Source organism: Drosophila miranda, chromosome 2, assembly GCF_003369915.1.
Source record: "Drosophila miranda strain MSH22 chromosome 2, D.miranda_PacBio2.1, whole genome shotgun sequence".
Taxonomy (NCBI): Eukaryota; Metazoa; Arthropoda; class Insecta; order Diptera; family Drosophilidae; genus Drosophila; species Drosophila miranda.
Window position 1 is genome coordinate 8016751 of NC_046675.1, and position 25033 is coordinate 8041783.

General features: G+C 40.4%; 2 protein-coding genes and 2 long non-coding RNA genes across 7 annotated transcripts; 2 read left to right on the forward strand and 2 right to left on the reverse strand.

The window, feature by feature from the left end:
- The first annotated feature begins 70 nt into the window (after positions 1–70).
- Positions 71–681, forward strand: LOC117187279. The gene is made up of 3 exons (XR_004472020.1): positions 71–394; positions 447–530; positions 588–681. It is a non-coding gene; the product is annotated as an uncharacterized LOC117187279 (long non-coding RNA).
- Positions 682–1727: 1046 nt separating this feature from the next.
- On the reverse strand, positions 1728–13509 carry LOC108157482 (progestin and adipoQ receptor family member 3). Of its 2 annotated transcripts, XM_033389102.1 has the most exons (6): positions 13414–13509; positions 12768–12901; positions 3834–3971; positions 2919–3023; positions 2380–2853; positions 1728–2314 (listed from the first exon to the last, which is right to left on the reverse strand). In XM_033389102.1, the coding sequence occupies exons 2-6, from the start codon at positions 12891–12893 to the stop codon at positions 2084–2086; spliced, it is 1074 nt and encodes a 357-aa protein (XP_033244993.1). In that variant the 5' UTR covers positions 12894–12901; positions 13414–13509; the 3' UTR covers positions 1728–2083. The 2 variants fall into 2 exon arrangements, with proteins under 2 accessions (XP_033244993.1, XP_017145058.2); XM_017289569.2 differs by lacking the exons at positions 12768–12901; positions 13414–13509 and adding an exon at positions 6127–6378.
- On the forward strand, positions 9831–10780 carry LOC117187118. The gene is made up of 3 exons (XR_004471898.1): positions 9831–10160; positions 10213–10296; positions 10354–10780. It is a non-coding gene; the product is annotated as an uncharacterized LOC117187118 (long non-coding RNA).
- A 1916-nt stretch (positions 13510–15425) lies between the features above and the next one.
- LOC108154929 (ubiquitin-conjugating enzyme E2-17 kDa) lies at positions 15426–24968 on the reverse strand. 3 transcript variants are annotated; one of them, XM_033389103.1, is made up of 6 exons: positions 24751–24968; positions 24185–24672; positions 20970–21033; positions 17645–17676; positions 16388–16571; positions 15426–16316 (listed from the first exon to the last, which is right to left on the reverse strand). In XM_033389103.1, the coding sequence occupies exons 2-6, from the start codon at positions 24206–24208 to the stop codon at positions 16177–16179; spliced, it is 444 nt and encodes a 147-aa protein (XP_033244994.1). In that variant the 5' UTR covers positions 24209–24672; positions 24751–24968; the 3' UTR covers positions 15426–16176. The 3 variants fall into 3 exon arrangements, with proteins under 3 accessions (XP_033244994.1, XP_017140882.1, XP_017140881.1); XM_017285393.2 differs by lacking the exons at positions 24185–24672; positions 24751–24968 and adding an exon at positions 23981–24001; XM_017285392.2 differs by lacking the exons at positions 24185–24672; positions 24751–24968 and adding an exon at positions 22627–22662.
- Positions 24969–25033: the final 65 nt, after the last annotated feature.

The window sequence follows — 25033 nt, forward strand, 5'->3', positions numbered from 1 at the left end:
ACACACATCCACTTTTACCACAAATCTAATATACCCCAATACTCATTTTGAGTATCGGGTATAAAAATCCACATCTAAGCAGCATTCTCCGAAACACTCCGGAAAAACGAATCACAGTCCCAAAAATTGTGTGATATTTTCGTTGGTGCTTCTATTTTTGAAAATCTTAAATATAATCGAACATTCCGAGTGATGGCCGAACCGAATCTTATCTATGAGGATACCTACTCCTCCAGCTCCACTACTTCGGAAGACTCGGAGTATTTTATGGCTGAAGGGGGCTCTCAAAAAGATCATGATGAATCTTCCACAGCCACTGATTTGAGTTCTTATAATGATCCTTCGGAGGGGTCCATAAAAGACGATGGGCCAGCAGACGCAAGGCCAGGATGTGGTAAGCCGTAAACTAACGAGTTTCTGCAAAATTAAACCTTTCCACTCCAAAGGATCAATCGATCTTAAAAATGGCCAATTAGGCTTCTGGTGCGTTATTTGCTAATCTGTTTGCAAATTACGCTGCGAAATAAAAAGTAAGTACAGTCCTTTCTTGGCCTTCGATAACTATAGATACATATATCTATTTGCAGCATGCCCATTCCACATTCCTTTTAGACGACCAAAGGAATTTTTAAATATACATTTTTTGCTGGTTTTCAAACAAATAAATATATCTACTATTTGTACAGCAATTTTCAAATTCCTTAAGCCCTAATTTATTTTCCATAGATTTATTTCCTTTGTCCTTTGATGCACGCCCCAAAAACTATATTCACTCGTAATTTGAAAAGACGACTGGTCTTTCATTTAGTCGCTGTGCAAATCCATGTCTGGGGGAATGGAATATATTCTATGTCCTCCAACTAGGGGGCTGCGGGCTGGGGGCTGGTCTTGTCATTTAATATCCGCAAGTGGGCGGGGCGAAGTTTTAAAATATGTTTGTAGCAGTGACATATCACAGAAGTCTGGATCCAAAACATCGTTGCTCTAGATCTTATAGTCTTTGAGCACTAGGCGCTGAAGGGGACGGACGGACGGACGGACGGACGGACGGACGGACGGACGGACGGACGGACGGACGGACGGACAGACGGACAGACAGACAGGGCTCAATCGACTCGGCTATTGATGCTGATCAAAAATATATATACTTTATGGGGTCGGAAACGATTCCTTCTGGACGTTACACACATCCACTTTTACCACAAATCTAATATACCCCAATACTCATTTTGAGTATCGGGTATAAAAATATATGACTTATTGATGCATTAACATATAATTGACACCATTACCATACCATTAGCATATGCTTTTTTGAAAAATATTATTGTTTTTAAACCCAGCCTCAAATTTTCATTTGAAGTACAAAATTCGTCAATGCAACAGCACTTTGCTAACAGCTCTCTTATCGGTTATCGATAGAACCACATAACAGTGGTTTTTGTGCGTTTAACAGGACACAAAAATTTGCGAAAACGGAAGCACCAAAAAACGAAAACGGATAATAGTCGCGCTTTAATACATTTGGGATTCGAATCTTGCGGGCCAACACAAAAGGAACAAATTACATGGCATCCTTTTGATCACCAGCCGATATCCATCTATCGATTTCGTTCGAGTAGAGTCCAGGGCTACCTTTTACGGTATTTTATGTATGTTTACGGTATATAATGGTATATGGCAGCAATTTCATTTCACTTCATGTACCGTTAAAAAATCATTTGAAATGTTTTGTACTTTCGATATTGTATTTGCATTTAAAGTATTTATAAAAATGGAGTCAACAAGACTAACACAGCTTCAGCTCAAGGCACATGCAATTTCAGAAAGGAAACATCTTCAAAGGAAATTAAAGATAGAAAGAAAGAAGGGTAGACATTAGCACCTTCCGCTCCGCTCGTGCAGTGCCGACTGACTCGTGGATAGACTAATACGAAACCCTAACTAAACAGTAAGCTATACATAAATTAATCATATCGGTCAACAACTACAACTAAATATTAGTTAATATGCAGATATAGAGGGCTCCATAAGCTATTTACACTAGGCGTAGCAGGAGAGTCCCGCTGCCGGAGCCGGGCCCTCAGGAGAGGATCGGCGCACTGCAGCCGTTGTTCAAGCGGTACTCGGCATACACCAGCCCGGTGTTGTGCCAGTGGTAGAAGGCGGCCACGATGATAAGGTGCCACCAGTTGTGCGAGTGTCCCACAAAGTCCACCTTGCCCGTGAACCAGCGCTCCGGTATCTTGGCCGCATAGAACACAAAGGCGATGAGGCACAGCAGGTACATGACAACAATGCGGGGAGCCATCAGCTGCAAGATATCAAATCCGATGAGCATTTCTTGTAAGGCAAGGACCAAGGCTAATGTGGACTTACCCGGACCAGCTCGTTCTCCAGTCCACCCATCGCCACGGCCCAGTGGCCCAGAGGAATGACACCGTACGCGGACCAGAGCAACAGCACTGCCACCTTGCCGTTCATGGAGACATTCAGTTTGGGTATCTGCACAGCGATGGCCAGGCCGAACATGCCCATGGCAATGGTCGAGTACAGAGTGCGCAGAAAGGTGTGGCACCAGAAGGCATAGTACATTCCACTTATGTAGATGGCCACCAGCGAGAGGGATATGCCCAGGAAATCGACCGACAGGAACAGCTCATAGTGCTCCTCCGATTTGCACGAGAATATGTGATATATGGCGGACATCAGCATGCACAGGCAGAAGCAGACCAGCAGACAGACGACCAGCACCTGATCGGTCAACGGGGCGTGGATGCGCAGGAACTGAAAGTCAAAGATCGTCAGGGCAATGAAGAGTATGCACCCAGCCAGATGGCTCCAGATATTGATCTACAAAAAGAACAAAAACCAAAATTAAAATTCAAATGAAAATGGTCTGTATTCGATTCACTCACCGTCTCGTTGGTCCACCAGAAAATGCTCTGCAGGCACAGCTTGTTCGAGAGGAATGTACGGTAGCCGCGTCGGATGTACGGATTGAACTTCAGATGGCTGGGGGCCTGCAACACACCGATCAAACACCAATTAAATATTGCAAAGAATAGGAAAATAAATGCAAATCAAATGCGCTCCACATCGAAAAAAAAAAATGGCACAGAGAATTGTAAATGGAAGCAAAGTTTTTGTGTGGCTGGCATCGAGCCCAATTTACGGGTAGAGCGCCAATTCTGTTCAGGGTTCAATTAAAAGTAAATGAAATTAATTGATTTAATTTAAGCAACTAACAGTGTTTTAGTGGAATATCATATGAAATGGCTATCAGTTGAGAGATCTTCAGTTAAGAGATCTTTAAGACTTTCATGTAATGCCCTCACATGGGATTTACCAGCTTTTAAAGCTACGAAACAAATACATACGTACTATATAAACCTGAGGTTTTTCCCATTATACAAATACGAGACTCAAACAGTAGCTTCTTTTTATTTGTGGCCCTCTGCTCGATGTTGTGTTGCTTTATTGTGGCTTTGTGACCTTGATTTAGTTGGCTTTTTGGTTTGTTTAATTGTATTATTTTGCAATTGCTGCCAGCGTTTTCATAGGCTTTTTTTCAGCCAGCGAACGCCAATTGTTTAGGCACACACCGCCGAGGCAGCCAATGCCCAATGGCCAATGATAATGACAATATGTTTAATGCATGTAAATTGATAGAAAAATGGTGGGCTTGTCTTTCTTGCCCCTGACCGATTGCGCATTTTGTCAGTGCGCCAAAAACAATTTGCGATCAATTAAAATTCAGTGTGCGCGACAATTGATGCCAAATTGACCCCCAAGACATGGTTACGACTCCGTAAACCGTTCGTTCCACTCACCTCATCGAAATTGCACAGCCATTTGAATCTCTTCTCATCGTAGCTGGGGCCATGTCCAAGTACATTCGGCTCTTCATTCGACGGAAACTGATGCGATGCGTCCGTCTCCGATGCTGACCCGACCAGTTGGCCATCGAGCTGAAAGAGTCGAAGAAACAAAATGTTATCAATTAGTTTTCCGGCTCATTCGATATGAATTGGGTACAGCACAGATACGAGTATTCTTCTGGGGGTTTTTGCTTTTGATTCTTCCGCCTTTTCGGCTAGACCCTGGCAACTGTTTTATATTTAGTTTTATAATTGATTTGTGTGCAAAATTTATTTGTATTATCTTCTGGTTATGTGTGTGTGTTATGGGGCTTTTCGTGTTGTCCCTTTGCAGAATGTTTTCTGGCTTGAACCAAAAATTGGCGGCAAGACGAATGCACTTGCGCGTGTTTTTAAATTACAGTCGGAACCCTTTTAAGGCAAAATTTTGAGATTGAGGATAGGGGTTTATATATATTTATTGAACTCGAATTTTTCTATAATTTTAGCTACAGTTTTGGCTTGGTTTAAGGACAATTTAATTCAAATATTATGGTATTTTTCCTATCTTATAGAACCTAAATCTTTTACTCTCTTTATTGTTTTTTGCAGAAAAATATGGCCTGTATATACATACATATATTATGGCTAAGGATCAGCTAAAAAGAATAAATATTTATAAATATGACCGAACCTAAGTTCGGTTTTAAGTTTAATTTTAATTTATAAATTTAAGTTACATTTTTTAAAAATCGTTAATAAAATCCTATCATATTCCTGGTTGGTCTACGATTGACACCGAAGTTTACAAATAATTCTTTTTGGTGTCTCAGATTTAATTATTATTAATTTTTGTGTGTGTAAGTGTCTACGTATATGTGCGTTGCGGTTCCTGGTATTGGTTTCTGGTTTCGCGAGCGAGTCTCATAATATCCATTGCGAAATTGCAATAAAAACAACAACAACAACAGCAGCAGCACTAGCAACCCCATAAATAAATAGAAATAGCAATAGCAATGGCAACAACAACAAAAACAACAGCCAAAAGGGGGCTTGACTGTAATTTGTTTATACAGTTTCCCCACTTATACGACTAATGCACATTTCGAATAACAACAACAGACTGCAAGTGTGGGAGCTGCTTCTCTATCTGTGTGTGTGTGCATGTGTGTGTGTGTGGGTGTGTGTGCAAGTGCTTTATCCATTTCATTTCGATGACGTACTGTTTATTGTTTACAACACGTATGGCAGTCCCTGTGTGTGCATTCTTTAGAGAGCTTTTTGTTTTTGCACTTGTCGCGCCCATAAACGGTTCGGACTGCACTACACACCCAAAGGGAAATGTAAGTACAGTCGGTGGATGGCATTGATTTCAAAACAAAGAGAATTCTGGATATAATTTCAATGAGTCTGGAAAATCTAAGGTATTTACATTTTTTTTTTATAATTTGCTGTTTATGTTTTGTGTTCAAAAAGGAAGGCAGTGAAATAGCAAAGAATTTTTAAAGTGAAGAATAGTTTTGGGTACAAAAAGGAAGGCTGTGAAATAGTAAAGAATTTTCGTTGTTAAAGTATCACTCGATAGACAGAAAACATAAGGACTTGGCAGTAAGATAATATTTTGTTTAAAATCCAACCATTAAAAACCATTTTTGAAGTTTGTGGTACTTTGGGTTTCAGGCTTGAAATTGTATTGAATTTTTTTAAAAGTTGTCTACCTTCCAAAAAGTTTTTTTATAGCAACAAAAAAATGACAGCAATGGGTCGCATTAATTTCACACATTAATTTATATTATCAATTTGGAATCATTAAAATCTGCATTACAATTTGGATGTCTCGTACTTTAAAAAAAAAAATTTGTTCTCTCCGTTTTTGTATTTTTTATAATAAAAAAAACCATTACATACACATAAAAATTGATTATTTATACACAAATATTTTTGCATTTGAATATTTGGAATCACCAACATTTTCGCTTGGGTGCACATACACGCTTTGCGTGTGGAAAACAGCTGCAGCACCAGCTGTAAATGGCGGGAGGGTGTCTGCGATTCAACAACTTGACACCGTGCAATTATCAAATATTTTCAGCAAATAAACACCGACACAAAACGAAAATCCCGAGAGACTTACTAATAGTTAATTGTCGACAAATACTAGAACCGTACCTAATGGAACAGGATGTGCAATTAATTCCCCATTGACGTACTTTCGTTACGTGTGTCCCGCACAAACACTTTTGATTTATTTTTGGGTATGGCTTACGTCTATCTTTTTGCAGCGCCTCAAATCGTTTGTGGTTGTTGTTGTTGTGGTGACAATAGTGGTCTCCATTTTTCAATAATTATCACTAAAAGCACTTTGGATGTTTATAAATTACACAAAAATATATTAATCTTTGTTGTTTGAGCACTTGATTTCGAAAAACGTTTTTGAAAGTGGGTTCGCGTCTCCTTAGGGAAGTATCTCCACTTTTCCAACTGAGGCGCAGAACTGGCATAAACCGTTGCGATCGCTATCCAGCGGGCAACTAAAACCCGTCAAGATCCCCTCAATGTGGGGCCAACAGAAATCGTAAAAGCTCTCAAGCTTTGAACTACAGCATCTGAGGTTGCAGAATGTTTTGTTGAGTGCCCCCAAAGCTTGCCTGAGAGGGGGGTCGACAGTTATGCCGAAATTATGCGAAATTTCATTGCTGATGAGAGCTTTCATCGGTTGTGCAAGCGGCCTATTTCGGTCAAGCCATGTTGTTGGTACCCTACCTACCCGCATACAAATTATATAACCACTCAAGTCGGAGTCGGGTTGAACGCGCTTACGAGCAGAGAGCAGATCGCCTCTTGACAACTGGTCGCCCACATTTGTTTAGATTTCCGCAATGAACGGTTTATAATTGAATTCTATAAACATTTCCAGGCAATCACTTTCGTATATGATATCTTGGAAAAATACATACATATGCACTCCGACTCTTAATAAAACATTCCGTAACAAATTTGTTATTTTCTCCTGAAAGTAATTTAATCGCGTAAATCTCGGTTCGAAAATGAACCCTTCTCTGGGTGTATAAATTACACTAGTAAACAAAGTCTTGGTATTTTTGTTATTTTTATTTGATTCAGGGAATTGCTTCAAATGGCTATAGCCTAGGCGTTAAACTATCGATTTTCGAACACCTTAAATTAGGAATAAAACATAAAACACTAGTCAACAGCCAAAAAAAAAACCCTACCATCACATCTACTTTTTCTGATAAAAAAAAACATAATTTTACAAAAAAAAAAAAAAAAAAAAAAAAGAGCCATTAAATTCTGATACAAAACAAAATATTTTGCCAATTTTATTTTATAGTTTGGGTTTTCTATTAAAAAAATTATAAAATATTTGTTTACCATATATAATCTTGTAATTTTTATAATAAACAAGGCCTAATGATCGTTCCTATATAAGTAAAACATAAAACAGCACAAATAACATTTATTTTCGACTTTATCTGATTTTTAAAAATTCAAATTTCATTCGAAAACACCGAAAAAATACTAAATTTGGAATTTTAAAGCTCACAGCTTAAGGTACAGTTTTCAATACCGTTTGAAAGTTGCATTCAATAGCTTTTCAAAATGCAAAACATTCTAAAATTACCTCTGAAAAAAAAATATTTGAAATTTTTTCAATAAAAACCCCTATTTATAAAAAAATATTGGAAAAATATTTGGATTTAATGGCAGTGTTTTTTTTTTGCTGTTGACTAGTGTTAAAGCTAAAAACTTTCTGCAGGGTATACAAAGTCAATCAGTGATCAGTGTCAATAGGTGGGGCACATTCACCCTGTTCATTGAGAACAATTTGTAAACAGAGTTGCATAAGCTGCGAGGGATTGAGCTTTTCTCCGGCTGTTGACGTTGTAATTGCTGTGCACGATCTCAAAATACGGATGCAAGATTCGTTTTAAGCGCATTCGAGAGAGTCGTAAATAAAAATCGAAACCCGTTTTGGCTTTCGTTGAACTTCAGAGGAATTCCGCGTGAGCCGAGGGCTTTCGCAACATAATGTAAACATAATGCATAACCAGATATCGGTATGGTGTGGCAAGCTCTAATCGGTCACAAACCGTCCCGGTCCCCCTTGCAGCAGTCCATAATTGAGGCTCAGCCCGACCTTGACTCCAATCGCTCGAAGCCGTCTAGTGCGCCAGCAGCCCTGAGGCCTGGCCTGGCGATGGCAAAAATAGCGCACTCTGCTACTTTTCTTTAAGGTTAGCCAACGATCGCTCGCTCTCGGCCCAATGAGCTTTCGCTACGCCGTTCAGCGTGTGGCTTTTTTCAGCAGATGCTCGATGCGCGATGCTCGATGCACGATGCACGTGTCGTTTCGTCACAGATATGAGCAGGTGCGCGGGGTCATGTATGTACATATATATACATACAATGTATATATTTTCATATAAATAAATATGTACTTAACGTAGAATCAATGCTTTAAATGTTGTTTTAGAGTCTTAGAGCAGGTCTATAGATAATTCATGTTTGCACCCATGAAAGAAAGGTGTTTCAAGATTTGTATAGGTACTAATGCGATCTAAGCTTGTTTATCTATTAGAAACAAACCTGAAACAACACCAAAATAATGCAGCTAAAAAAATAAAATATGAAAACACAAGAAATACTTTTTTTCGACTTTTCCTGAGTTTTTAAAGTTAAAATAAAAAAAATAAAACTTTAAGGAAATATACAAAAAATTGTATGATTATTATTATTATATAATCAAACATAAATCAAATACATGACAAAAAAAAATACAACAATATTTCGACTTTTCGTGAGTTTTTAAAGTAAAAATAATAATAAACGAGGGGGAACGTTGTGAGTTGCTGCGGAGATCGCAACTCTACATTTATACCCGATACTAAGTCAGTATGGCTCTCCTCCGGCAGACGCCGCTAATATTAAACGATACGACAAAGAGTGCGTGCGAGAGAGACAGAAAATCAGTCTGAGCGTGACGTCGGGCGCTGCGTAGCCAGTGCAAATTGATTTGTTCCTTTTGGGTATAAAAATGATCTGATCTGATCCAGATTCAGCAATTTGATAGATATGGTCGTTATCTATGATTCTGCGTTTTTAGTTTTCTCGAATGTGCAATATTGTGGATGCAACAGATTTTCGTTCTTTGTGGGGGCGGAAGGGGGTGGGGCGAAATTCTGAGATATACGTTTTATAGTGAGATCTAACAGAAGTGCGGATACCAAATTTGGTTATTCTAGCCTTAATAGTCTCTGAGATTTGTGGATGCCCCAGATTTTCGTCTTTTGCGGGGGCGGATGGGGTGTGGCGAAATTTGGACACGAAACGGTCAAGGTCCGATATCACAGGAGTATGGATACCAAATTTGGTTGCTCTGGCTCTTATAGGTTCTGAGATCCTTGAGCTCATATTTTGCAATTGGAAAAACCGACCATGAAACCTGTGTGTTAGAGAGAGACAGAGCGAGAAAGAATAAAATTGTTTTCTTGATTCTGGCTATAATAATTATACGATCTGGTTGAGATTTTACACTCTAGAACATATAGTCATCCTCTACGATTCTGCGTTTTTGGTTTTATCGTATCTTTAAAAATGTGGATGCCACAGATTTTCGTCCTTTGTGGGGGCGGAAGTGGGCGGGGCGAAGTTTTGAAATATTATTGTAGCAGTGACATATCACAGAAGTCTGGAACCAAAACATCGTTGCTCTAGCCCTTATAGTCTTTGAGCACTAGGCGCTGAAGGGGACGGACAGACGGACAGACGGACGGACGGACCGACGGACAGACGGACAGACAGACAGGGCTCAATCGACTCGGCTATTGATGCTGATCAAGAATATATATACTTTATGGGGTCGGAAACGATTCCTTCTGGAAGTTACACACATCCACTTTTACCACAAATCTAATATACACCAATACTCATTTTGAGTATCGGGTATAAAAATCCACATCTAAGCAGTATTTTCCGAAACACTCCGGAAAAACGAATCACAGTCCCAAAAATTGTGTGATATTTTCGTTGGTGCTTCTATTTTTGAAAATCTTAAATATAATCGAACATTCCGAGTGATGGCCGAACCGAATATTATCTATGAGGATACCTACTCCTCCAGCTCCACTACTTCGGAAGACTCGGAGTATTTTATGGCTGAAGGGGGCTCTCAAAAAGATCATGATGAATCTTCCACAGCCACTGATTTGAGTTCTTATAATGATCCTTCGGAGGGGTCCATAAAAGACGATGGGCCAGCAGACGCAAGGCCAGGATGTGGTAAGCCGTAAACTAACGAGTTTCTGCAAAATTAAACCTTTCCACTCCAAAGGATCAATCGATCTTAAAAATGGCCAATTAGGCTTCTGGTGCGTTATTTGCTAATCTGTTTGCAAATTACGCTGCGAAATAAAAAGTAAGTACAGTCCTTTCTTGGCCTTCGATAACTATAGATACATATATCTATTTGCAGCATGCCCATTCCACATTCCTTTTAGACGACCAAAGGAATTTTTAAATATACATTTTTTGCTGGTTTTCAAACAAATAAATATATCTACTATTTGTACAGCAGTTTTCAAATTCCTTAAGCCCTAATTTATTTTCCATAGATTTATTTCCTTTGTCCTTTGATGCACGCCCCAAAAACTATATTCACTCGTAATTTGAAAAGACGACTGGTCTTTCATTTAGTCGCTGTGCAAATCCATGTCTGTGTCATGGAATAACTACAAATCATGCAGGAATCAAATGGGGGAATGGAATATATTCTATGTCCTCCAACTAGGGGGCTGCGGGCTGGGGGCTGGTCTTGTCATTTAATATCCGCAATTAAAGTGGTAATCAATCAAAATGAACAGGCGGAAAAACCTAAATGAATTAAAAGCAAACGAAAGAACAAAGCAAAGGATGAATGCACAGGACGAACCGAACCCAACCGAAACGGAATGGGAAGCGCCACAAACACAATAAACAGAACGAAGAGAAAGAAAAACCGAAGCGCAGCAAATTAACGGAAAACGGGCCAAAACGAAAAGGAAACCAATAAAAACGAGGGGGAACGTTGTGAGTTGCTGCGGAGACCGCAACTCTACATTAATACCCGATACTAAGTCAGTATGGCTCTCCTCCGGCAGACGCCGCTAATATTAAACGACACGACAAAGACTGCGTGCGAGAGAGACAGAAAATCAGTCTGAGCGTGGCGTCGGGCGCTGCGTAGCCACTGCAAATTGATTTCTTGCTTTTGGCTACAAAAATGATCCGATCTGATCCAGATTCAGCAATCTGATAGATATGATCATTATCTATGATTCTGCGTTTTTAGTTTTCTCGAATCTGCAATATTGTGGATGCAACAGATTTTCACCTTTTGTGGGGGCGGAAGGGGGTTGGGCGAAATTCTGAGATATACGTTTTTTAGTAAGATCTAACAGAAGTGCGGATACCAAATTTGGTTACTCTAGCCTTAATAGTCTCTGAGATTTGTGGATGCCCCAGATTTTCGTCATTTGCGGGGGCGGAAGGGGGTGTGGCGAAATTTGGACACGAAACGGTCAAGGTCCGATATCACAGGAGTATGGATACCAAATTTTGTTGCTCTGGCTCTTATAGGTTCTGAGATCCTTGAACTCATATATTGCAATTGGCAAAGCCGACCATGAAACCTGTGTTTTCTTGATTCTGGCTATAATAATTATACGATCTGGTTGAGATTTTACACTCTAGAACATATAGTCATCCTCTACGATTCTGCGTTTTTGGTTTTATCGTATCTTTAAAAATGTGGATGCCACAGATTTTCGTCCTTTGTGGGGGCGGAAGTGGCGGGGCGAAGTTTTGAAATATTATTGTAGCAGTGACATATCACAGAAGTCTGGAACCAAAACATCGTTGCTCTAGCCCTTATAGTCTTTGAGCACTAGGCGCTGAAGGGGACGGACAGACAGACAGGGCTCAATCGACTCGGCTATTGATGCTGATCAAGAATATATATACTTTATGGGGTCGGAAACGATTCCTTCTGGACGTTACACACATCCACTTTTACCACAAATCTAATATACCCCAATACTCATTTTGAGTATCGGGTATAAAAAAGACCTACGAAAATATACAACCATCTGGGTACAAATTGTTTTATGGCTGCATTTATCCGCGTTTTCAGAATTGCAAATTTTATTACAAACAGATGCCAGATAAGTTAAGTTAGGTTATGTAAAAAAAAAGGAAACGCTACCACTAAAAAAATGTTAAAAAATTCCCCATTTAAATTACAAAAAATCTTGAACAGAAAATACCCCAAGAAAAAATTTGTTTGCTTCGTAAAGAAAAAGTGTTTTTGCATAGTGTTATCAGTAAATTTCATTTTAACGATTTAAATTTTTTTCTCAGTAAAGTTTTTAAAATTTTTTTTTGCAAATTGAAACAAAGTGGGAATTAATCTAAAATCAAGCTGATGTTATACAGTTTTTTAAGAGGGCAAGGGTAATAAATTAATATAGTACATATGTATATATAGACATGTCTGCCCAAAGGAGTTGCCGCTAAAGATTAAACTCTTGACTCAACTTCCTTAATGATTTTGCTTTTAGATTGAAGAATATTTGTTTAAAAGTGTAGGCACACATGTAAAGGCGTCTAAACACACTTCAAAAACAACTGTTTTCTTATAAAGTTTAGCCTTTCATGATTTTAAGCGGAAAAAAAGTTTTTCTTTGGAAGTCTCATGCGATTGATGGAAAATAAATCCCTCTTTATTACACAGGAAAAACTCAAACAACATATGGATTGAATGTACTGTTATTGTGTTTCGCAAAGAAAAACTTTGCCTGGACTTTGTACTTTGTACTCATTCTGGTGCTCTCTACCACTATCAGTACTCACCCAGCAGCCACTATCAGCGGCACCATCCTTTGCCGCCGCCTGGCGAATGTAGCACGCCGACTCGGCAACGCTCAGGCATTCCGATTCGGCGTTTGCCTCGAGGATATCGTGCGGCCGGGGACTCATCTCGAAGCCTGGACAGAACGAATAGAGTTTACGGTTGATTAGAAATTGTTTACGTTTCTGGTTTCATTCGCAAACAGATGTTCGTCGCGGGACTGGCACCGGCATTGGCATGGGGCATGTTCGCGAATCGGTGCGAAAATCGAGACGTGCGCCTAAACAAAAGACACTTGGGATGGGGGGTGTTAAGTGCAGAAGAGCTCTCTGCGTGCTGTTGCCATGTTGGAGTCCACATAGAAAGCGGCTCTCTCTCGCTCTCTTTTCTTTGAAGCTCGGCCTGACTTGTGAGCTTAAGCCAAGCCAGGCGGTTGTTTCTCTGCCCAGAACATTGCATGTTGGTAGGACTGCTCTATCCACTCTTCCGTGACCCCAAAGCCAAATATACACACTTGAACCGATGCAAATGCATTGCCAGTTGAGTTTGTTTTTCAATTCAACAATTACAATTTGTATCTCTCTCTCTTTCTTGCTCCCAAAACTGTTTGCATAACCAAAATTTCTAAAGACAATTTTTTAGGTCGACCTGTTGCTGGCGCTTCTCTTCTCTCCTCTCCATCTCTCTCTTTTCTTCAGCAATTGTAAGCACGTGCACACGCGTCTTGTCTCATTCAGCTTATAAGAAAAAATCTTCAATTGATTTTGAATTACTTTTTTTAGAAATTCCACACGAATTTTTAATTTGCTGAAAATGTTCTCGCGAACCTCTCGCCGCACGGGAAAAAAATAACTGAAACTGAAAAATCCGCACAGTCGCCAGCAAATGCTTTCTGCGCGGAAGAGCGGAAGAGAGAGTGAACGAAAGAGCAGCGATCGGCAGCAAAAGCTCTCCACGAAACTTTGGTGCTCTTTGGCCAGAGCGAGAAGCGAGACCATGGTTGTTGTTGTTTGAATCGAATCTTTTGAATTGATGATGATGCAAATTTAGCATGCTGTAACCATCCATCTCCCTCGCTCTCTCTCTCTTTGTGTGTGTGTGCGGTGACCACGACTGCAAATGCCCTTCGCATTGACTTCCAACCAGTTGGCGGACATTTAATTTTGATTGGCAAATTTTGGACTGGACCTACGAAAGCTGCTCTGTCAGCCATTTCCAGCACGAAAGCTTTTAAGCGGCTTATTTGAAAGTTAAAGCGTTCACTCACTCGCCCTATAAAAATGATGTGACAAGAATTACTGAACACACACGCAAATTGGAACAGCTTAATGGCCCTATAAAAATTATCTTATTACCCGAAATGTATATCTAGCACAAACTCTCTTCGCATCTGTAGAAGTACGCTGTTAATCGGTGAATCTTCACTACCATTTGCAGCACTTTTAAGGTCCAACACAGTATAAGGATATATAAAGATATCTGGCCCTGAATGACAGCTGTTTTCAGATAAATATTAGTGCTGGACCTTCATTCAAAACTCTTTTTTAAACATTTCCTCTCCTCCAAATGGCATCTATACATCCATACATCTACTTATTTTGTTTATAATGGATTGTAAGCATAAGAAAACAGAAGTAATCCCCTCACATTTGCTATCCCTATTGGTGTTCCTTTCTGATTTCGTGCTTGAACAAAATTGGGTTGCATTTTGGTCTTATTTTCTTTGATATCTGTTCAGGATTCTTTTATGAATGCTACCCTTAAAGGTAAGCCATGATTTACACAAACTTCAAAACAGAATTATAGAATTTCCTGTACATATGCTTAAAAAAGAATTGCCTTAAGATCGACTAAAAGTCTTAAGTCGAGGAGAACATAATCTAAAAGCAACTGAAAAGATTTCTTAAATACCCAACCATTTAAACCTGGAAATCCCATTGTGCTATAAGACAAAACTGTAATAACAAGCTCTAAAGCATAAGATTTTCAGAAGAGTCAGAAGAGCCGTAAAACCACTCGACTATAGATCTATTTTGCACACATTTCAAATGAATCTTAGCTTAAAAAATGTAATTTTATATTTAACAGCATTCAAGCCACAAGAAACACATTTTGTAATAATTTTTGTAAAAAAAACTAACAAAAATACATAAAAGCAATCGAATTTGTGGAAAAACAGAACTGGCTAGCAGGGACTCCTGCTCTACCTCGGTATCCAGATCTTAAAATTAGAGCTTAAGGCACAGATAGAGGTTCTGCTTGGTGGTAGGAAAAATAGCGTTCCTTCTTATCCGTTCATTCTGAGCTTTATTTGTAGAAATTATATAGCCCACATATAAGTCCCTTAGCCCCTATGATTATCCTGTGTGGTTCCTGGTCTCTCGCTGTCTCAACAACAAAAGATGTCTTCCTTCGGGATGAAGAGAAACTCTACAAATCAGAAGAGTGGTGTGTGGCAGGCGGCACTTGATGACTTCCACAGGATCCACAGATACGATCCACAATGGCGGTGTTTCTGTTTTGAGTTCTTTGATGTTGAAATTGAATTTTTGTAATTTTTATTTTTCCGGTTCTTTAAATATAATATAATAATAATAATAATTTTTCCAGCTGATTTTTTATTTGTAGTTTTGTTTTTCTTTGTATTTAAACTTATTATGTTTGATGCTGTGTTGTTGGTAGCTGTCTAGCTTTTAATGTTTAATGCTTACATAATTTTTTTTTCTCAGTAATTATTATTAAATTATTTCCATTTATTTCTGTGTTGCTGCTGCTCTGCGCCGTTTGCTGCTGCTTCTGCTGTTCGGTCAAACATTACCCTCTCATTCCCAGTACCAGTACCAGATCAAAGAGTCCGCAGTCTGCTTACACCAATCTGCTGATGCCGCCAGTTGAGTTGCTTGCTGCTACCGATGTTGTTGGTGTTGGTGTTGGTGTTCCTTCTGCTACTGCTGCACGACCCTCGTTCCCCTTGTGACGGCTATTGTTTTTGTTGATTTGAATGCTGCCACTCAGGCGGAGGCGACGGCAGCGGCAGGAGCGCAATTTCATGTTGCTGCCATTGGTGTTGTTGTTCCAGATCTTGTTGGTGTTGGTGTAACGGTTATTTCTTTTGTTGGGTTGACTGCAAATTCGGATGTTTTTGTTGTTTTTGCTGTAGCCGCAGCTCCTGCTGATATTGTTGTTGTTGCTATTGAACTTGTTCTTGTGGTCAACCGCCCGGCGGCTGTTGCCAGTAATAACAAAATTGCGGCTGCAGCTGATCCATTCCCTTGGGTATTTTTGACTATTTTTGCAAATTGTTGTTGGTGTTATGCTGGCTGCTGCTGTTTTTGTTGTTGCTGCTGTTGTTGTTGCTGATGTTGTTGTTGTTGCTGTTATTGTTTTTGTTGGACTGCAATCTGGAACGCATCACATAGCATACTTTCTAGTCCACTCTCGTGCCAGCTCATTATATTTTTCCCGATCGGTTTTATATATTCGGGCAATCTCTGGAACAAGCGGATCGTCTGGATTGGGATCACAGAGTAGAGAGCAAATTGATAATAAGACTGCAAACAAATAGAGAGAAAATCCGATTTAGTATTCCACAAAATTCATCAAAAATTTTGTAATACGATACCTTTTGAAATAGTTAATGCTGGCGACCACTGAGATCTTAATATATCGAGACAAATCGATCCATTGCTGTTGATGTTTGGATGGTATATGCGCGTTGTAAAAGCCACTTTTGGTGGCTTAAAGGGATAGTCTGTTGGAAAATGTATAGTTAAGAAGAATACACCTCCTTGATAAGGGCTGTCCGGCTGCAAAAGATTACAAATGATAAGCAGAAGTAAGTAAATAATTATTCGAACATTTTCAAAGAAGGAAATAACTAATATTTTGTCTTGTTGATTTTTTACGTTGGAAAAAGGAATGAAATGATTTTAGTTGAACTGAATGAAAGTGCCTTCAAAACCCTATCGAACAACTACGTAGTACTCAAAATTTGTTTAGACTAACGTTTAGGCCATTAATGCCTAAGGAATTACTACCTCTCTGGGCTATAATCTTCAGTATATATTCTCATAGAATATGCATTTGTTTATTATATATGCAGATCACTTTAATCTCTGGCTTTATGCATTAGGTTAGGTTAGGTTGACCCGGACGGGCCTCAGCGGGGCCCCACATAGGCCAGTATGGCCCTTGGTTGTCCGGATAGGGGGGTATGAACCGTCGCGGCAGTGTTTCGGGGATTTTAAAGTCCTCGATAATCGAGGCATTACTTTTCCTAAATCTTCTACAGCTATAGCTTCATAGAATATGTGGCAATATATTCTTGCTACTCCTGTTTCCAAGAGCATGTCTCCTATATAAATAATACATTTCTACATGACTAATTTCCGAGAACAGCGCGAACACTGACAGGAGTCTCAGCACGAGATACGGGTTTTCTTCCTCCAAGACTTCCGTCGATGTTTCACATAAAAACGATGATGAAATAGAGCCTCTAGAGGCCATACTTTGCGCTTCCGGGCAGTCTTGGAAGGGCCCTAAAACCTTACATTTAGAACATTTAACATAAGTTTAACAAAGTTATGCTTGGCACAAACATCTTTAGGAGAGTGTACTAAACATAATCCTTCTCAGATATCTTCTACAAGTTTACACAGATCTCAGGTCTGTCTAACAACAGACTGGCCTATGGATTGTCTATAGTCTTTGTGATTTGGCACGCTTCTGATTCCCATTTTCCCGAGCGTTCTGCTCTATCCGAACTTCAACTGCAAAAACAACAAGACAATTAGTTTAAATCTTCTAGAATCAATCAAACGACATATTTGCTTGATAGAGCCATGATCTGTTCTGATCTGTTGTGTGGCCTTCCTCTTACCGGGCCCATTATTGTAGCTTGCCAGTGAAACACTGTAAAAGAGAAGGAAAAAAATAGAGATACATTAGTCAAACATTGATAAATACGCATTAGAGCAGATAATGGCCGAGTACGTGGAACAAATACATGGGTACAAAATGCAATCGCACTATGGAGAAGTGGTATTTGTGTTTTTTTTGTGGGGGGAGGCAGGGTCTTGAAGCAGTGAGCATTCGCAAGCAAGAAGGCACAGAAATTGGGACTGAGAAATCTAGACTGAAAGACGGAGATGGCATGTGCCACAGCGGTAAACTGGTGGACAAAACGTGGTTTACCAACACCGAGTCGCTCACACTGCCTTGCTTTTATTACAGCCTGAAGGCCGCCCTTGAGCCACATTTTATAAATAAATTATAATAGATTTTATAAATAAAATGAATTATAAAATATTATAAAAATAGTACAAATATTTGTTATAAATGAAATAAACTAAAATATATTTTATTTATTTATTTGGCCCACTATCCCAATGATTTTTAGCCCTATAGAGATTGGTAATGCTCAAGATATTCTTATTAATTCATTTAATAACTTTCTTTATTATTTTTCCCTCCTTTAGGTCTCATTAACCGACCTTGAGGAACAAATTACGACTATTATTTCCAATAAATTTTCCACTCAAGTCCCCCATTAGCCACATTTCACTGTATGTGTGGTGGTGTTGCCCAACTCGCTCGCTCATTACCAAAAACAAATGCAGCAGCAACTGCATTGCACCGCCCCGCACACCTCTCTCTCTCTCTTTGTGCCTCTCTCATTGGCACGCTCTTTGGCGTTGCCCCGTGTATGAAGAACAAAAACAAACAATGCCAGAGCCAAAGAGCCTTGGCACCGACAACTGGCAACACCAGCAGCTTGCTATCTCGTTCGAGCACAGGCAGACAGACGGACAGAGAGACAGAGAAGCACGAGCAGGCCCCAGCCCCATGGCCAGAGCTACTGCACGCCGCTCTACTCTACTGTCAATGTCATCCCAGGGACCCCGGGGACCCAGGGCGAGTCCGTTGTGTCGTCACATGCAGAAGAAGAACAGAAGAAAAACCTTCTCTAACCAAACCGCTGAGAACTGGGACGTTCTACCCCAGCTGCAGCAGCTCCCCCCAACCTTGTCCTCCACCTTCTCCGCCTCTTCTGACCGGAAACCATAATTACACAAATCATGGCTCGTTTTTCAGTTAGAACCTGGACTGGAGTCGGAGATGGACAGGGCTTCTTTTATTTATCTTGTCGGAGACTTGCCCCCTGCCACTTGCCTAATAATCAATAGATTTTGGGCATTGCTTGGCGGGCGAAGAAAGTTATGGGGGGCAATACATCTGCTACCTTTAGAGGAGATCGTGAAAGAATCAATCAAATCAGAAATTTAAAGGTTTTTGGATTTTTAACAAAAACTGATGGGCGAGTCTCCATTTGAGCAGTAAAACGCCTCATCATGCACACGACATGCATTTTGTTTTTTGAATTTTCAGGCATTCTGTGCGTTTGGGCTATCGAAGCATAGATCTCAGAGCAAGGATGCATCGAAAGAAAAATAAAAGACATAAAAAAATCATTATCCCTGAAGTTAAGAACTTTTAGAGATCTATTTCTTTCTGCCTAAGACTGCGATCATCACTTTAGACTTTAGTGGCAGTCTCGCGTAAAAATATGATCTAAAATATATATAAAACTCTAAGTAAATAAATACATTGAAGACCCCCGTCCACACACAACACACAGATGGGGGGAGGAGTGGGGGTGGGGCAGCAGGCATTTGAGGCTCCGCCCCTTCATTGAATTTCTTTTGTTTTTCCCCCTCGACTTGGAAACTTTTGGCCAAGGGCCTGGTACGGGTTGGGTTGGGGTATGGAGCGAATGAGAGCACTTTCCGAATAAAATACTGATAATAATGATGATAAGGCGAGTGAAAAATGCAAGACCACCTGATAAGCAGTAACGGAAGCGATTTTCGCATATACAATCTATATATATTCAGACACACACACACTAATTTAAATAGACGATTAAATATTGATGATAGAAATTGAGTGAAATCGCTTAATAATCGACCATAATTATCTGTAAACGATGAAAATTGAATCATGTGTAATCTGTAATCGCGGGGAGGCGGAACTGAGAAACGAAGAAAATCATAAAGGAAAAAGCCAACATTATAAAAAAGAAAGGATTCAGATATAGGCGAATCTATTGCCATAAATTCTCAACCAAAAAGACACTTAAAGTTCGACAAAGACCTAGAGGAAAATTGGTAATAGATCATGGAATTATGGAATTGAACTTATGGACTATACAGTCAAACTTCCATATAGAGAACCTCAAGGGGATATATCGTTATATAGAATTGATTTGTCTTCTAGAAATAAATTCGTTATATAGAAAACTTTGTTGTACGGAAGTTCCTCACCGAGAAGTACGACTGTAACACTAGCACACATTAATGTAAGGCTGATCAGGAGTGGTTATAGAAGGATAAAATACTAGAAGGAAGGGAAGAGGTCTGCAGAGCCCATACACAACGGAACTCTAAGGAAAATTGAACAAATATCCAATAATTAATGTTAAATTTCCTCATATCCGTAATATGCTAGCGAAAGTTTACACCTTTTTGTGATGGAAAAAACTAACTTCAAAAGTTACTCTTTCTTTAGTGCTTGTCGTAGTACAGTCATAAAAAAATATTTTCAGCTGTTTCTACACCCACACCATCCCAACCAACCAACCAACCATTCATCACCTTCGGCAATGCGATGTAATTACACGATTTCACTTTTATATGACGTCATTGGAGAGCGACCCTCCGTGTCTTTCGCACAGTTTTCAATAACAGTAGTTCGCGTACTGTACCGCTATGTACAGGCAATGGAAACTGTTGCTGGAGTCCGACTTTGAGCGATCAGCTGTTGAAGCGTCGGCAATACAGAAATTAGCATAAACCAAAAGCAATATGTGGGGCCCACAAATAGAAAAGCAAACAACAATAGAAAAAAACACACAATAACTGCCTAGTCACGTAGCGATTCCATGACGTGGATGCTCAATCGATAGTATTTGAGTATAACCATTAATTAGGAGGTGTATTCCAAGACAACTGTTTTGTAATGCAAGGTATGGCAACACCTTAGAAGGAGTAAAGATACATCCACATTGTACTCTCCTTAACCCACTTATAGGCTGCCTATATGCTATCTGTGCCTGTTATCTGTGCCTATCATCTACCGTTGGTAGATCTCCAGTACGTTTAGAGGGTCATGATGTCTCCATATACAGATCTTTGTAGAATACTTACAATCGTCTCCAACTGGTCCGGCTGAACATTGTGCAGGTGGATCTCTGCCCAGATCTTGCAGTTCCTATAAACAAAAGGAAGCAATTAACAATAGATTAGTACATAATGTATATTGGTTGGTATGGTATATAGAAGGATTGTACATATGTAAAATGTGAATAGTGCTGCATGTTCTGTCGCCATTTGAATGAATTTTTGAACACATTTTGAAAATATAAATATTTTTATATGTGGATACGAGAGTTCGGGCCCGTGGCAGAGCCAGGCCAGCCAGAAGAGAGGCGAAAAATCAAGTTCGTTGGCCCGAACCAAATGGTGCGCTCTCTTGCTCTCCTCTCTGCCAGTTGCCAGGCTTTGTAATGCATCCCCTGTCTCTGTCGCACTCGCGCACGCACACAGCTGAGCGGCTGATGTTCTTCCAACCCTACGACCCCCGCCATCCATAGCTAGCACAGCTGCCAACTGGGGGCGCACACACACACACACACACACAGGCTGCACGAGAGAGAATGCGGTGCAAAGTAAACCGGCAAAAAGCGAAAAAAACGGAAAACGAAGAAATAAAGAATAAAGATGAGCTGTGCTGTGAAAGGTAGCACAAACACACACAGAACAAGGGCTCAGGGGTGGTGAAGGAGAGATGGAAAGAACATCTCACATGTACATACACATGTAACCGTGTGTGTTAATGTGTAACGGCACCCCAAAATGTTGTCTTTCTTTTTACATGTTCTGCTGTGGCTCTCTTTGTGACGTTACAGCAGCAAGAAATATTTGCGGCGGGGAAGATAACAAAAATAGCTGCCTAACAAAAACAACAACAACACTTGTCTTATATATTCATTTTTTTTGAAGGTGCAGGTTGCTGCTGGGCCTGACACTCTCGCCCACTCTCACACGCACTCACTCACTCACTCTTACTCATCCCGTCTTGTACCTGTTGAGCAAAAATAAATTACAAAGAAAGAAAAACCTAAGAAACGGTAACATTTATGAGACGCCAACGCCGCCGCCAAAGTGGAGCGACTTTCATTGCATGAGTCATACATACACATATGTACGAGAGAAATAAAAACAAAACTAACAAACACAAACACACAAACAAACACGTACTCCAAGAGAGGACACAGATGGATTGAGAGCGAGAGAGCGAGAGAGAACAGCTTGATCGGCGTTTAAACCATGTGCGAAAGAGCTGGCTGGTCTTTGGTTGGTTTTATTCCCACATTTGCAGATTTCGTTCTTTTTTGGGCAATTGAGGCCACAGCTAGCAGCAAAAGAGAGAGAACCTTGAAGAAGTCACAGCAGAGGGGAGGGAAGGGTAAAGTGGGGCGGGAGGAAAACACCTCCTGGGGGCGTGAATGAGTACAATTTTACTTCCTGATTTTTCCTTCCACATATCTCGCCATTTCGTTTTCATTTATGTATGTACAAATAAAGTTTATAATAAAGAAAAACTCAATGGCCATGACGCGCTGTGACGCTGGTGGCGGCGTCAGCAGCGCTGCTTTTGTTGCTTAAGCTGCGTCAACGACGAGACAGTCAGCAGACCCGCACACACACACACACAAACACACAGCCGCAAAACGAACACAGGTATACACACAGCGTTATTCACATAATACACAGCACAGGCCTAGGCAGGAACGGAACTCACTTTTAACAATAAAGTAGTCATTTTATATGTAAATTATGTTTAACTATAATTTATAACTAATTATTTGGGCCCCTTTGCGGCCAAGCAGCGTTTCTCAACACTAACTAACGCACACAAACGACACTCTTGGCTCTGCCCCATTCGCTTTGTCGTAAGAAGCGAGAAAGAGGCGAAAGCAACCAGCTGTCAGACGACAGCGGTAGACACCAAAGCGAGAAGCGAGTGTCAGAACGGGATGGCTCTATCAATGGCGAGAAACTGTTCGCGTGTGTGTTTGTGGGGGTATGACTATGATAACCGGCTGCAAGAACCACTCAAATCGAAATGTTAATACAATTTGGCTGCCTGACAAAAGTTAATTTCGACTGATATTGCACAAAAATCTGAATATCCCCAGCAAACGCAGCAACCTTTAGAGCCGGCAGCGAGCAAGCGCTCTCTGGCAAGGGGTGTACTCCGGGTGCTCTCTCTAATGAGCGAGAGCGAGGCAAATGCTACGTGCTAAAGTCGAACGGGGGGATATGTACATAGACCATCAGGGGAAAATGAGCAGCAGGCGCATTGCATGCTCCATGTTCCACACTCCACTCCGCGCTGCAGTTGCTGCTTAATTTGTATTATTCCAATGCGAAAACATTGCTTTGCTGGACAAGGATGGAGCCCACTAGTTTAAAAATAATTATCGAAATTGACTCGCCACACACATACTTTGTATGTACTACCACGACGACCACTGCCATCACCTATGCATACTACATTGACATTGTATATAGAAGTCTGTACATTTGTGTGCGTGTGTAGATATACATATATATATATATATATATATATTTGTATATATGTATATATATGCATGGGCAACACTATTTCTGAATTATCAGCGCAAAAGTAGGGTTAGGTTAATTTTATACGCTTCTTTTTGCTGTTTTATTTTTTGCTGGATCTTTCTGCGGCGCTGGCACACACACACAGTGTACGTGTGTGTGTGTGTATTTGTGCGTGTAGAGTGTGCCCTGCTATGTATATAGCGTGTATTGGGTAACATCGGGGAGCTATAGGGTATGCTTCAGTTACATTAATGCGTCCAGGTGCCCGGCTCACACGCACGCACACACTGCATTTGCATTGCACTTTAGCATACACACGCTCGAATGCATGTGTAACGGAAACGATGACTGCACTACTCCCGCACACGTTGCCACTACACTCTCACAGCAGGATCAATCCCGCCCGCATCCGCCACCCGTCTCCCGAGGACAAACCGATCCGATCCTAGGCCATTTCTTTTCCCAATCGGATCACAACTAAAAACTAAACTTGTTTTTTATTTGCAGGCGCAGTAATTAATGCACACCGTCATCGCCCATTTTTCCCTTTGCGTTCGCCTTTTTGCACGTTTTCGTTTCGTATCGTTTTCTCTTCCTCTTCGTGTGTGTGCCTTCTTTCTACGTTTCACATTTCTTGCATAAAATTTCTGTTCACATATATATTTACTATTCTGTTAACTTTTCATGCTGCCAAATGCTTTCTGTAGAATTTTTGTTTTTTTTTCACATACCTTATTGATTCTTTTTAACGCCATTTTCTGATTGAAATTTGATTTTCTGGTTTGGTTGTGTGAGTGTGAGTGTTTGGTTGGTCTGTGTGGCTCTGGCTCGTTCGCCGATTCTTTTGTTCTTCTTTTATCGAGTCGAAAACGGAACCAAACTTGTGTCTAAAATCGCTGGAAAATAAACGAAACACAAAGGCTGAGCTGCGCTCCACTTGAATTTGCTCTGCTTTGCTTATAATTTGTGTCCCTTGTCTCGAAATATTGCAGCTCTGGCACTGGCTCTGGCGCGTGTAAACGGCGACCCGACGAAGACTACGGCGACGATTATTTTTTTTTTTACTCGATTTCAATCAATGCTGGCCAGGCGGACCGAACGAACAGAGCAAAAGAGCGACCGACACGATGGGAACAGCAGTCTGAAAGGCTTGCGCGTGACAGAGACAATTGTATGTGTAGTGTTGTAGTCGTGTGGTGAAACGCCTTATGAAATATATCTGAAAGAGAAGAGTTGCGATACAGTTAGCTGGCAACGCCACCACCAGATAATTATGAATGTTCCAAAAAATATTTACTTTTTGCCCCGAATAGCAAACAAATAATTCCTTTCGAGTTGAATTGCAATTGCACACACGCACGTGGCAAGCTTTCCGGCAGCGACGAGAGCTTTCCGTTGTTTTGGCGCTTCTGTTGGAGTTGGAATCCTATTTTCGGTATTACTTGCGCACAAAATGTTCGAATTGTAAAAGTAGGGGTGGCACACCGCTTGTCGTCGGCTGCCGGAATGTAGTAACTGAAAAATTTGGAACAATTGGTGTAGAGAAGCTATGTTTTTATATGCTTGCTGCGTTGATTATT